The 14,143-nt window shown below is 42.7% G+C and overlaps 1 protein-coding gene across 1 annotated transcript; it reads right to left on the reverse strand.

The window, feature by feature from the left end:
* Positions 1–349: 349 nt before the first annotated feature.
* On the reverse strand, positions 350–7,773 carry LOC139732368 (uncharacterized). Its single transcript, XM_071643235.1, has 5 exons — positions 3,750–7,773; positions 1,846–1,971; positions 1,395–1,524; positions 938–1,076; positions 350–367 (listed from the first exon to the last, which is right to left on the reverse strand). Exons 1-5 carry the CDS (start codon positions 7,771–7,773, stop codon positions 350–352), a joined length of 4,437 nt encoding a protein of 1,478 aa, XP_071499336.1.
* Positions 7,774–14,143: the final 6,370 nt, after the last annotated feature.

Here is a 14,143-nt window from a genome sequence, read left to right on the forward strand (position 1 = left end):
TGGACAGAATGTGTTAATGAGGCATGCTTAATTTCAGTTTAATCTGATAATTTCTTCATTGTTGTTCCTCTGGTGGTTTACTTCCTGTTTTTTGTACCATTCATCGTACAGCCAGCACGGTTTGGGAAAGATTAAGCGCTTGAATAGACACTGTACTTCAGGGCCTCTTATCTCAGGTCACACTTTTCCTGAGCTTGTGCTTTCTTTCCAATATTTAGATAGGTTAGGAGAGTCCATTTGATTTGAGTTATACATCATTTTAAAGCTTAAGGTCTGCTCTTTCAGAGTATGGTCTTAACTAAAAATTTATGTCTGGCGATTTTGTTTGTTTTGAGGTGCAGGGTCACAATTACAAGTTGGCTGCAAACTGAATGTAAAAAAAAAAAGAAGAAAAAATATCTTACTGATTACAGCAGTTTAAGTACAAATAAAAGCTCAGTTGAATGTGACATGAATAACAAGCATCATCAAGCTCTCCATTATGGCAGCTCATTCACCACTACACAGGACATGGCTTTGGTTTGTGTGATTAGCGACGTTTGACATATTGTGTTTAATTGTCGACTTCGCTTAAAATTTGAGACCATTGCGACTACTTCTGCATCACCCGGCTTTACCTAGGCACATGACCTATTTTACGCATGCTTATTGGTGGAAAATTAAATTTATTTTGTTTTATTCTTATATATTATATGAATTAAGAGAGTAACTATTTCAGCGTGAATTATTTATTTTTTTTGTGTTATCTATTTCGGATTAAAAAGGGCAGGAAACAATCGTAATACATTAAAAAAGTTTTGATCTTCGTTTGATTGAAGTGTTTATTCTTTCGAATTTAGAGAGTACGTGTATGAAGTGCTAGATATTATACATCCTAACCTTGAGGTCTAACCCTGAAATCTTGGATCATGCAACAGACAAAATTTCATCAACTTACCCATGGGATCCTGACTGTTGTCAGCAGCAGCTGGACGTTCCTCCTCTTGACGGTTAGCGCTGCCGCGGCCATGAGGGTCATGGGGTCATGGGGTCTCCTCATCAGAGTCAGAGTTGGCCCTGCAGCTGCAGTCGGTTGACTTACAATATGACAACAAAAAGGTCAAAAGCATGCTCAGAATTATTGCGCATTCATTAGATGCATCTGCGTATTCCAGGTAACAGCCAATATGGATAATTGGAGATTCTGAATAGGCTCAGTGAAACATAGAAAACAGTACCAACACAGAAGTGCATTCCAGAGAGAAAGGAAATCCCGTAATGTGTAATCAGCATATTATTTCCTCTTTAATCCTGCGGAGAGTGCATGAACATGCACATCGTCATATTACACATCCTACAACCTTGATGTCAAACCCTAAAATCTGCAAATTACAGACAAAATTTCATCAACTTACTCGTGGCAGCTAGCCAGAGTGTTGACGTCCCCTGCTTCACTTTCATTTCCGTTTTCATCCCGTTCGACGTGAGACGAGCCAGCGTGTTGATGTCTACCAGGTCCGGCCAGGGTAGGCTCTACAGCTGCAGCTGGGTGACGTCATATGACAACAAAAAGGTCGAAAGCATGCTCAGAATTATTGCACATTCATTAGATGCATCTGCGTATTCCAGGTAACAGCCAATATGGATAACTAGAGATTCTGAATAGGCTCAGTGAAACATAGAAAACAGTACCAAAACAAAAGTGCATTCTAAACAGAAAGGAAATCCCGCAATGTGTAATCAGCATATTTCCTCTTTAATCCTGCGGAGAGTGCATGAACATGCACATCCCCATATTACACATCCTACAACCTTGATGTCTGACCCTAAAATCTGCAAATTACAGACAAAATTTCATCAACTTACTCGTGGCAGCTCCACCCTTTGAGGTCCCTCTTTCACCTCCATGTTCGTCTTGTTCAGCGGGTATTGGTCCGGCCGCCAGCTTTAGGGTACAACATGCCGAACGTGTAGGCTCTACAGCAGCTGCAGCTGGGTGACGTATGAAAACAAAAAGATAGAAAGTGTCACAGGGGACTTTCCTCTGAATGTGGGGAACGAAAGTCCTCCCTGCGACTGGGATCTTTTCTATAGTCAAAGGCTGACTTTCTCTAAATGCAGCAGATTGTTAAGCAGACCATTCACTCAATCAACTCCTTCAACTTGTGCAACTACAGTGCCTCGAAATAAGTAGCCAATTACACAGTGTTCTTATAATGTAACAAGCAATAAGATTTATTATACTCGTCTCAAATTATGGTCGTTTACAATTATAATAACATGGTACAAACTTGAATACAGATTTCCAATTCCACTTAATCTTGAGCTTGGTTGCTCTGCTCGTTGGTTTATTCTAGAAGCTCCCGTGCTTGGTTGCTCTAGGTTGAAGACGATGCCCTGCCTGAAGTAGCGGGTCGTCTCCCCTTACTTCTGGTCCTCTCTGGAACCCTAAACTTGGTCCTCGCTGGAACCCTAAACGGTGGCTCTCTCCCTGGAACCCTAAACACCCTGTTAATTTAATAACATGATACCTCCCTTATAATTTGTGGTCTTTAGTTATTCCTGATTCTTATTCATATAACTTAAACAAAACATATGATTATATATTCCATCATATCAACATTGATTAGCCACACATAATTTCCATAATAATGTTTCACCATGGATAATTATCTTTCAATGTGGAATAGGGGTGATTAATCAGCCCATTAAAATCTTAGCGTTGTTCTAATTCTCTATTTCTTTCACAATGCAATTAAAATTCGGTTTGACATACAACCATCACACATACAATGCAATATCGGGAATTACATAGGAACTTACAAGGCATAAACAACTTCAATTAAATGATCGTGTACTTACAACAGTTGTTGGTGTTTACACTCGAATCCTTCTAGATTCTCTGCTGGATGGTCAGGCTGTCCCAGCCGAAATGCAACAATCCCTGAATCACACTGATTCCAAATAACACTCTGCTACTCTAACTTCGCAATCTCGAAGTACCGTAGCCTGGTCCTGAGTGTTCCGCAAATAATGTGGCATCTGAATTTTGTGCCCAAACACTGCATATTTATACATTTGTTGGACCATAGGTCTCCATGTAAAATTAATTAAATGAAGTCAAGTGACTTCCTAGAAAGTTTTCATAGAAGTCCTGCCCCCTTTTCTTATTGGTTGGCGTTTTCTGTCTGTCAAAACTTTCCTGAGTATCTCATTTTGCATTGGTCAAGCCTCTGCTTGACGTCATCACTTCCTGTCCACGGAAACCAAAATTCTTTGAAGTGGTCCTGTTTTGACCTAGCTAGAAACTTGTGTTTGACGTCGTGAATGACGTCCACATACCAGATAGTATGAGGCATACTACCAGGGATACCCTTTCCTCGTATTTTGACGTCATGTAGGGTTTACTCATCCCTAAAACATTTAATTCCAAATCACTCTCTTTTACTTTGATTGTGCATCGCAACATCTCCTTATATGGTTATTTTGATGCAAGCTTTTGTCTTTAAAGCTGCACTTCTTTTGTAACCATTGCCATAACATCAATTTCTTACATGAGCTACACAATAACCAGTAGTACAATGAGACAAATTATTACGTGACAAATACAAAATATGTCATATCATGACACAACCCCCCATTTCAAGATAGTACTGCTATCTACAATAGTATTTTCACGTATGAAACTAATTTGTCCGTACATACACATGACAATATCAACATTCGATAATCCCCTTGATATGGGTAAACCTGCCCCTCTTACTCTGGACATCGGCTAAGGAAGTCTGCCCCAACGTTATCTGTTCCCTTGACAGCGGTCACGTGGTAGCGGTAGGATTGGAGGGCAAGTGCCCAGCGCAAGACTCGGTTGTTTTGCAACTTAGCCTTGGCAATGTACATGAGGGGACGATGATCCACCTCAAGTTCAAACTCTCTCCCATATAGGTAAACATCGAACTTTTTTACTGCCCATGCAATTGCGAGGCACTCTCGCTCTATGACGGCATACCGTCGCTCTGTGTCTGACAACTTCCGGCTGATGTATGCGATAGGGAACTTCTCTCCCTCTACGCGCTGCATGAGTACTGCGCCAATGCCTACGTCAGACGCGTCAGTCGCAAGTATGAACGGGGATTCATGGTCTGGAAGATGGAGTATGGGGGATGAAGTCAGTCGGGACTTCAGCGTGTTGAACGCCTGCTCTTCCAGGGGTCCCCAGTCTACGCGGTTGGCTCTGTCTTTCTTTGTTAAGTCCGACAGCGGTGCGGCGATAGCTGCGAAGTTGGGTATGAACTTGCGGTAATACCCAGCTAGCCCTAGAAACGCGCGTACCTCCCGCTTTGTTTGCGGCACTTCCGCCTGCAAGATCTGCTCTACTTTCTCGGGGTGAGGCTTCAGCGTGCCGCCACCTACGACATGCCCTAGAAAGTCGAGCGTCTTGAAGCCCACATGACATTTACTTGGCTTCGCGGTTAACCCAGCATCTGCAAGCCTCGAGAGTACAGCTTGCAAGGAATCCAAGTGTTCTTCCCAGGTCTCGGAGAACACAAGGATATCGTCGATGTAGTTCACTACATTGTCGAGTCCAAACAGCACTTCTCGCATCAGCCGTGAGAAGGTGGCTGGTGCATTCACCATACCAAATGGCAGCACGGTGAAGTGAAACAGGCCTTCAGCGGTGACAAATGCTGTTTTCTCCTTATCAGACTCGGCCATGGGTATCTGCCAATACCCCTTGCTGAGGTCGAACTTCGAAAAGTACTTACCTCTTGACAGCTTCGCTAGGAGAGTGTCAGCAATCGGAATAGGTTCTGGGTCAAACACAGTTATAGCATTCAATTTGCGGTAGTCGACGCAAAATCTGTTACTTCCGTCCTTCTTTTTCACTAGTACGATCGGTGACGCGTACTTGGATCGTGATTTCTCTATCACGCCCATCTTCAGCATTTCGCTCAATTCTGCTTTTACCGCAGCTTGCATAGATTGTGGTAGGGGATACGGCTTGCTTACCACGGGGTCAGCGGTAGTAAGTGTCACTGAGCATTCCATTGCGTTTGTTCGCCCTGGTACATCGGTTAATTGCGCATCAAACTGATTTAGCAGATCGGTTACCTGCGCTGCTTGTGACTCGGTCAGTTCCGCATCTATCACCACGTCAGCCACGCTCTCATTCTGCGATAAGGCGGGCAGTCCTATGCACGGTCGGTCGAGATCGGGTTCGACCTCCTCCTCGACCACGGAGATGGCATTCGCTTGGACTCCATTGTCCCTACTTCGCGCACGGTCAACATACTTCTTCAAGAGGTTAACATGGTAGGTCTTGACCTTGCCATTGACCTCAACTCTCACATCACATCGCCCTAGTGTGCCTGTGACCGTATACGGTCCCTGCCATTGCATCAGGAGTTTGCTTGCGCTCGTTGGCCTCATAATGAGCACTTTATCGCCAACCTCAAACTTCCTGTCACGCGCCTTTGCGTCATAGTACTTGGCATATCTTTTCGATGCGCGCTTGAGCTCCTCATGCGCCACTTTGCAAGTCTCCTCGAGTCTCGCTCGTAGGTCCACAACATACTCGTATGTTGTTTTGACCTCTTCGTCGACTGTTTCCGCTTCCCAGATTGTCTTAATCAGGGAGAGAGGTCCACGTACAGTCCTACCATACAGTAGCTCAAACGGACTAAAGCTAAGGCTAGCTTGTGGTACCTCCCGATACGCGAACAACAATGCCGGTAAATAACGGTCCCAATCTTTGGGTCGCTCTGCACTCATTCGTCGCAGCATGGCTTTGAGAGTTCCGTTGAATCTCTCAACCAACCCATTGCACATGGGATGGTACGGAGTTGTGTTAAGCTGCTTTACGGACAGCAAACGCCCTAACTCCCTCATTAGCTCAGAAGTGAACTGCGCCCCTCTATCAGAGAGAATCTCGTCTGGCAAACCTAAGCGGCTAAACATCTCGACAAGCGCCTCAGCCACTCGCTCGGTTTCAATGCTCGGTAATGCAATAGCTTCTGGGTAGCGAGTTGCATAATCGACCAGCGTCAAAACATACCGATTCCCACGATCGGTCTTGGGGTCAAAAGGTCCTACGAGGTCAATCGCCACGCGCTTGAACGGAGTATCAATGAGCGGCATGCTCGCGAGCGGCACGCGACCCACGCTCCCCTTATTCACGGTGCGCTGACAGATATCACATGATATGCAATATCGCCGGACGTCATCTCCCATACCTGGCCAATAGAAGCTTTGCTGTAATCGGTCGAGTGTTTTCTGTGTTTTTAGGTGCCCAGACATTATGCCATCGTGGGCAAGCGCCATTAATCCATCACGGTATGCGCTCGGTACGGCCAATTGTCGAACTGGCTTGCCATATTCCAATTTTGTAGATTGGAATTCGCGATAGAGCAGGCCTCGATGCACGAGAAACTTGCTCTCATTTCCTTTGCTTGTGGTCGTTTTCTGACCACTCTCCGCTGCTCGCCAAGCTTTCGCTAGCGTCGGGTCAGCCTTTTGCGCTGCTTCATACTCACCTTTACTCGTCGCGAGTGAGAGTGCACTTGCTGTCGGCAGTGGTTTGAGGGGTTTCGCACTTTGCGCCTTCTGGCCACGTGTCTCTACCGCCCCTCCCTCGGATGATTCTACCATCTCTTCCTCCTCTACCACTACCTCGTCACTATCAAGTGACCACTGTGGATCGGGATTATTTTGGTCCCTGACCCCGGGAATATTCCCCAAAATAAGCTCATACATTGGGTCTTCCATAACCAGAGCTTCCACTTCCCCAGTGTAGAAAGGCGTGTCTACCCATACCCTAGCAATGGGGAATTCTCTGACAGTCCCGTCTATCAAAACCACCCTCTTCTTCTGCCCTGCAACAATCTGAGGGGTTCTAACGAACACTGACTTTACCACGGCTGTACTACAGCCACTGTCCCTTAGAACGGACACTACATGCCCTTCTACTTTTCCCTGAAGAACAGGCATGTTCACACCTGATGGTCTGACTCCCGAAGAGCATCCTGCCTCGAGAAGGGGTATTTCATCCCCCGAAGCTAGCTTCACATACGAGCCCGGCTGTCTTGCCGTTTCATATCTAACGGTGTTAGCCTCAATACAGGCAGCCCCCTTTCGGTCCTGACTAGTCTTCTCCTCAGACCCCTTCATTTCATCCAAAGCAGCAGCCCGGTTTAGTCTCGGACTATTCGTTTTGGCCTGGCAGTTTCGAGCCAAATGACCTGCCTTCCCACAAACATAACAACCACTTGACCCCTTATTTCCTTGTGGGCCACTGAATTTGGAAGCCGAATGACCCTGACTTTGGCCCTTGTCAGGTCGCTTTTGGTCTTTGTAGGAGTTGCTCTTTTGTTCCTTATGGGGGTGGGCTTGACTGTATTGATCCGCTAGCTTCGTCATTTCATCTAAGTTTGTCGGATGTCTCTCGCGAACAAACTGCTTCAGCTCTTTCGAGCTCCTGGCATAAATTTGATCCATTATCATCAATTGAATTAGGTCATCAAACTCAGCCCTAAAACCAGCTAACTCTAACCAACGCAAGAGATAGCGCTTCAGCCTCTCGGCTAACTGACTGTGAGTCTCGCCAGGCTCTACCTGCGAGCTCCGGAATTTAGCTCTAAATCCCTCTTCGTTCAACTCATACCTTTGGAGTAAGGCAGCCTTTAATTCATCGTAATCATTTGCAAGTTCTGACGGCATTCGGGAATACACTTCCAGGCCTTTGCCCGTCAACAGTGTACTGAGGGGTAGGGCCCACTGAGTTCTGGCCCATCCCATGCTTTCCGCATATCTCTCGAATCTGCATAGATAGGAATCTAAGTCATCTGTTTTCTCATTGAAAAGAGGTAATTTCACCTTTTTCATGCCATTACTAGGGGAATCATTCCTAGGTCTGGCTGCTGCGATTTGCAGCTCCAGCTCTTTTATTTTCTCCAAATGTTCCCTTTCCTTTTGTCGTTCCTCTCTTTCCTTTTGTCGTTCATCTCTTTCCTTTTGTTGCTCCTCTCTGAGCTTTTCTTCCTTCAAGTCTAGTTTCTCCTTTTCATCCCTAGCAAAATCGACCAATTCCTTGCCTGTCAGCCCTGCCTCCTTCCCCACTTTTATGAGTTCAGAATACACATCCATTGCAATGTACAGTCACGTTACTATAGCAACAATCACTCAATGTAATCTGACCTTAAGACACTGGACCTTGAGCCTAACTCTCACTGGCCAGACAAGTGGCCACTGGCGGTCTAACCTTTGGCTTCTTGTTTCGAGTTATCAGTTGCACATGAGTTGACTGGTCTAGTTATTAACTTTTAACAATTGCTGCCCGGGTTCTCCACCAATTCTTGTCACAGGGGACTTTCCTCTGAATGTGGGGAACGAAAGTCCTCCCTGCGACTGGGATCTTTTCTATAGTCAAAGGCTGACTTTCTCTAAATGCAGCAGATTGTTAAGCAGACCATTCACTCAATCAACTCCTTCAACTTGTGCAACTACAGTGCCTCGAAATAAGTAGCCAATTACACAGTGTTCTTATAATGTAACAAGCAATAAGATTTATTATACTCGTCTCAAATTATGGTCGTTTACAATTATAATAACATGGTACAAACTTGAATACAGATTTCCAATTCCACTTGATCTTGAGCTTGGTTGCTCTGCTCGTTGGTTTATTCTAGAAGCTCCCGTGCTTGGTTGCTCTAGGTTGAAGACGATGCCCTGCCTGAAGTAGCGGGTCGTCTCCCCTTACTTCTGGTCCTCTCTGGAACCCTAAACTTGGTCCTCGCTGGAACCCTAAACGGTGGCTCTCTCCCTGGAACCCTAAACACCCTGTTAATTTAATAACATGATACCTCCCTTATAATTTGTGGTCTTTAGTTATTCCTGATTCTTATTCATATAACTTAAACAAAACATATGATTATATATTCCATCATATCAACATTGATTAGCCACACATAATTTCCATAATAATGTTTCACCATGGATAATTATCTTTCAATGTGGAATAGGGGTGATTAATCAGCCCATTAAAATCTTAGCGTTGTTCTAATTCTCTATTTCTTTCACAATGCAATTAAAATTCGGTTTGACATACAACCATCACACATACAATGCAATATCGGGAATTACATAGGAACTTACAAGGCATAAACAACTTCAATTAAATGATCGTGTACTTACAACAGTTGTTGGTGTTTACACTCGAATCCTTCTAGATTCTCTGCTGGATGGTCAGGCTGTCCCAGCCGAAATGCAACAATCCCTGAATCACACTGATTCCAAATAACACTCTGCTACTCTAACTTCGCAATCTCGAAGTACCGTAGCCTGGTCCTGAGTGTTCCGCAAATAATGTGGCATCTGAATTTTGTGCCCAAACACTGCATATTTATACATTTGTTGGACCATAGGTCTCCATGTAAAATTAATTAAATGAAGTCAAGTGACTTCCTAGAAAGTTTTCATAGAAGTCCTGCCCCCTTTTCTTATTGGTTGGCGTTTTCTGTCTGTCAAAACTTTCCTGAGTATCTCATTTTGCATTGGTCAAGCCTCTGCTTGACGTCATCACTTCCTGTCCACGGAAACCAAAATTCTTTGAAGTGGTCCTGTTTTGACCTAGCTAGAAACTTGTGTTTGACGTCGTGAATGACGTCCACATACCAGATAGTATGAGGCATACTACCAGGGATACCCTTTCCTCGTATTTTGACGTCATGTAGGGTTTACTCATCCCTAAAACATTTAATTCCAAATCACTCTCTTTTACTTTGATTGTGCATCGCAACATCTCCTTATATGGTTATTTTGATGCAAGCTTTTGTCTTTAAAGCTGCACTTCTTTTGTAACCATTGCCATAACATCAATTTCTTACATGAGCTACACAATAACCAGTAGTACAATGAGACAAATTATTACGTGACAAATACAAAATATGTCATATCATGACAGAAAGCACGCTTAGAATTATTGCACATTCACTCCAGGTAACGAACAATATGGATAACTAGAGATTCTGAACAGGCTCAGTGAAACATGGAAAACATTACCAAAACAAAAGTGGATCCTACGCAGATGGGAAGTCCCGCAATGTGTAATCAGCATATTTCCCCTTTAACCCCGCAGGGAGTGCATGAACATGCACATCCCCATATTACACATCCTACAACCTTGATGTCTTACCCTAAAATCTGGGATCATGCAACTTACAGACAAAATTTCATCAACTTACTGTTGGGAGTTTGACTGTTGTCTTGAGGTTTATCGTCACGGTGCCATGAGGAGGGTTACTCATCGTTAAAAACGAGTAGAATTATGGAGAAGAAAGGTGATGATACAACTTTCTCAGTAGAGTGAAGATATAGTTCTGTATTAAGCAAACTAAGTAATACGCAATTAAGCTGCCATTTGGAGCAGAATTTTAGAGAACACTGAGTAACCGTCCTACATGTACGTACATTATTAAAATGAGAAGCAGTGAAAATGAATAAAAAGCACGATGAGTGCTATTTTGTATACAAGACTTCATGTTAAGAGTAGCAATTTGGATTTACCCTGCTAGCTCGAAATGTATTATATACATGCAGAGTTCTCCATGCGAGCAATGAAACTGCTTCTTCAGCTGGCCGATTCCTCTTTCAACCAAATACAGTATCCTCTCGTGCGATTGGTTGTAGCGCTCCTCCCGCAGAGATTATGTGCGCAGTATGGGAGTTAAGAGCCATTGACGGAGCAGATAACCGCTAAACCCCTTGACCATAATTGTGTTCACTAAAGGTTCCTTGGGTCTGCTTTCCCGTAAAACTCTGGAGTCATGGGTGTTCCCTGGCCAGCAAGCATTGATGTTGATAAGTTTGCAGTCCGCATCCATGACAGCTTGAACGTTGATGCTGTGTTTTCTCTTACGGTTTATAAATTGGTCCTCATGCTCGGTGGGCGCAATGATTTTTATCTGGGTCCAATCGATCAAGCCGATCACCCTGGGAATGTTTGCTATCTCGAAGAGACTCTCTTTTAGCTTTTCTCCTTTCTCTAAAATCTTATCACCCCGTGAATATTCACCATCTCAAACTCATTTGAGCCCTTCTCCTTTCCTCTTCATTTGGTAGACGAACGAAGTCTGGAAAGCGTCGTGATAGCGCATCACTGTCTTGGACAATGCATCTCAATATAGATGCCTGAGACAGATATATTATGCAAGGTGTCACCATCAGTTTAATGAAAGCATGGCGTTACGAAAACTAGAGAGATTGAAGAGCAGCGCACACTTTGTCAGTTGGAGCTATTTGGTGGTTCCAATTAGCCTTGGGAACAATGTCACTGTGGATTAGATTCTCGATCCTTCCAAAGTTTCTCTCTCAAAAAGCGGTATACTTAAGCTGAACATCAGTGTCTATCTGAAGTGGTGGATGTGGAAATTTGGGACAATTCGTTTGCGCCCTCTACCTGTGTGACGATGATTATGACTGTGATGAAAAGTAGACATCCCAGTCTTGGTTATGCCTATCTAATGTAACACGTCAACCATAAACCGCACTCCTTCAGCAAATGTGCTTTGACTTGTAAGCAAAAAGGCTCAGCAAAAGTGCTTACAGTGAGCAAAATGTGTCAAGGAGTTTAGATTTGAGCGATATTGGCTAGAGTCCGTTCTAAGCGTCGTAGTTTTCATTATAGTCATAATTATAAAATAACTGTCTCGACTATTTTAGGTCAGGAAGCAGACTGCGCAGATTGTTATTATTTTGACTGTTAAAGAGACCTCAATGTACCAATCTGTAAATTACGATTATCATATTTGGTGTGAGATAAACAAATAAGAATGATGTTCCCTTTTTAATACGTACTTGGAATCAATACCTCAGAATTAAAGAAAGATTTCAAAATATGATAGACTTAATATTTATAATCAATGAAAGTCGTCTTTGCAAAGTAGCTAAGATTATTGGGACAATAGCATGTAAAAATGTTCAATGTAAATTTTAGTTCAATCATATATATTTGGACACTGTATGGATACAGACATGCACATATTATTTTTCTTGTGAGTGCTCCACTGGCTGCAGTTCTTCAATCATCTTCAAATTTGGCATGAAGGTGTATTATGGTAAGACGAAGGATCCTATTGTTTTTGGTGATGGCGCCCTCGCTTATTCCGTCTTTATACATGAAAAGGTAATTTTAACCGGGTCTGCTTGTGTGTGCGACGCTGGCCTTGTTTCTTGACCTTTTTTTTTTTTTTTTTTTTTTTTTTTTTTTTAATGCCTCCGCCACGAAGTGATGCCGTAGGCATCTGTTTTCGGGTTGTCCGTCCGTCCATACGTACGTCCGTCCGCATTCGTTTACGCGATAACTTGTGCAATATTGACTGGAATTTTACCAAACTTGGTCCAAGTATAAAGTATGATGGGGCAATTACTTAATTAGATTTTGGGTGAAATCTGCCAAAGGCCAAAGGTCGAGGTCAAATCATGAAATTGTAGTTGTTTACGCGATAACTCAAGACTGGATCGAGCAAATTTCACCAAACCTTGTCCGAGGATGATGTATGATGGGACAATTACTTGATTAGTCTTTTAATGAAATCGGACAGAGGTCAAAGGTCAATGATCAAGGTCAAATCCTAAAATGTATCTGTTTACATGATAACTCAAAACTGGATGAAGCAGCTTTCACCAAACTTGGTCCAAGGATGATGTATGATGGAGCAATTAGTTGAGTAGATTTTAGTGACATTGGCAAGAAGTCAAAGGTCAAAAGGTCAAGGTCAAATGCTAAAAATGTTGCTATTTCCCCCATATCTATGCAATGCCCGAAGGTATTTTCTTCTAAATTTGTGTAGACATGTATTAGTTACTGCGTAAAGATTCTCCGGAGAGAGTTTCATGTCATAAGGTCAAAGGTCAAAAGGTCAAAGGTGTGATAGGTGAAAATGTTACAATTCCCCTTTTCTCACAAATAGTTCAATGTATTTTCATGGAACTTGGTATACGTATTACTGACTGGCAGGGATTATTTAGGGAACTGAGGGGTTATGGGTCAATAGTCAGGGGGGTCAAAGGTCTAGGTGAACTCCTCAAAATTGTACTATTTCCCTCATAAAAATTAGTACATATGCAATGCTTGCATTATTAGTTTTAAAACTTATACATGTATATACATGTGCAGTCAAACCTGCCATAGCGGCCACCTGTCTATAGCGACTACCTGAACCCCCCCCCCCCCAGAGAAAATTCATGTTAAAGACACTGTGTATAGCGACCACCTGTGCTGTGGCAGACAAATTATGTGTGTATAGTCACTATAGTGGTTTCAGAAATAGTAGCAATGTTATGACAAATGATAGAAACGTTAACAGTTGTTAAAGAGTATGACAGTTGTTAAAGAATATCACCTATTTGGTTGTGATAATTTGTTATATCGCCATAAATTGGCATTGTAAGGCAACATTCACTTCCATTTTGTCAGTTATTTCACGTTGATTACTACATGTTTCACACGTTGTGTCCTATAGGGCGCATGGTGTATCTGTGAAAAAGAAAAAAACAAAACTACTGTCAACATTGATTTTGTAGTCCGTAAAGTGGCTATACATTGTACACTGTAATATACTTTAATTTTTATTGCATGCTACGCTGCATAACGCCGAATTACTCATTTCAAGGTATGCCAGTTTTGCATTACTAGACTAGTACTTGTCCAAACTCTCATGTTTGTAAGTATAGGGCGCTGTGCTGTCAGTAATTACTTCTGTCGGCAGACAAATCTTTTTCCACGTGTGAACAGTTATGTATACTACAGTTGTTTTATATTCGGATGCTTTATGTTCAGGGATGTTTTCAATGGTTGGAGCTCTTTACGGGAACCACAAAGTAATGCCATTATTCGCAAAGTGTATGTGCCACTGTATGTGACAGTAATGTCATCAATGTGATGGAAATAAAGAAGAACATAGTCTGATAGAAAAGAACAAGAAAAGTTTTCTTTGTTTGTTGTTTATATGTCTTCTAGAATGGTATTTAATTGAATTAAGCTTTGTTGCCGCCTTGGCAACCTCGAGCATTTTTTTTAAAATAAAAATTAACCTAATGACATGATGGTGTGATTAGCATAATATCCAGAGCCTAATATATTGGTAACTTTATTCCGGAAAGCACGAAG

Source organism: Diadema antillarum, unplaced genomic scaffold, assembly GCF_040938485.1.
Source record: "Diadema antillarum isolate AM-2024a unplaced genomic scaffold, OU_Dant_1.0 seq00000415_RagTag, whole genome shotgun sequence".
Taxonomy (NCBI): domain Eukaryota; kingdom Metazoa; phylum Echinodermata; class Echinoidea; order Diadematoida; family Diadematidae; genus Diadema; species Diadema antillarum.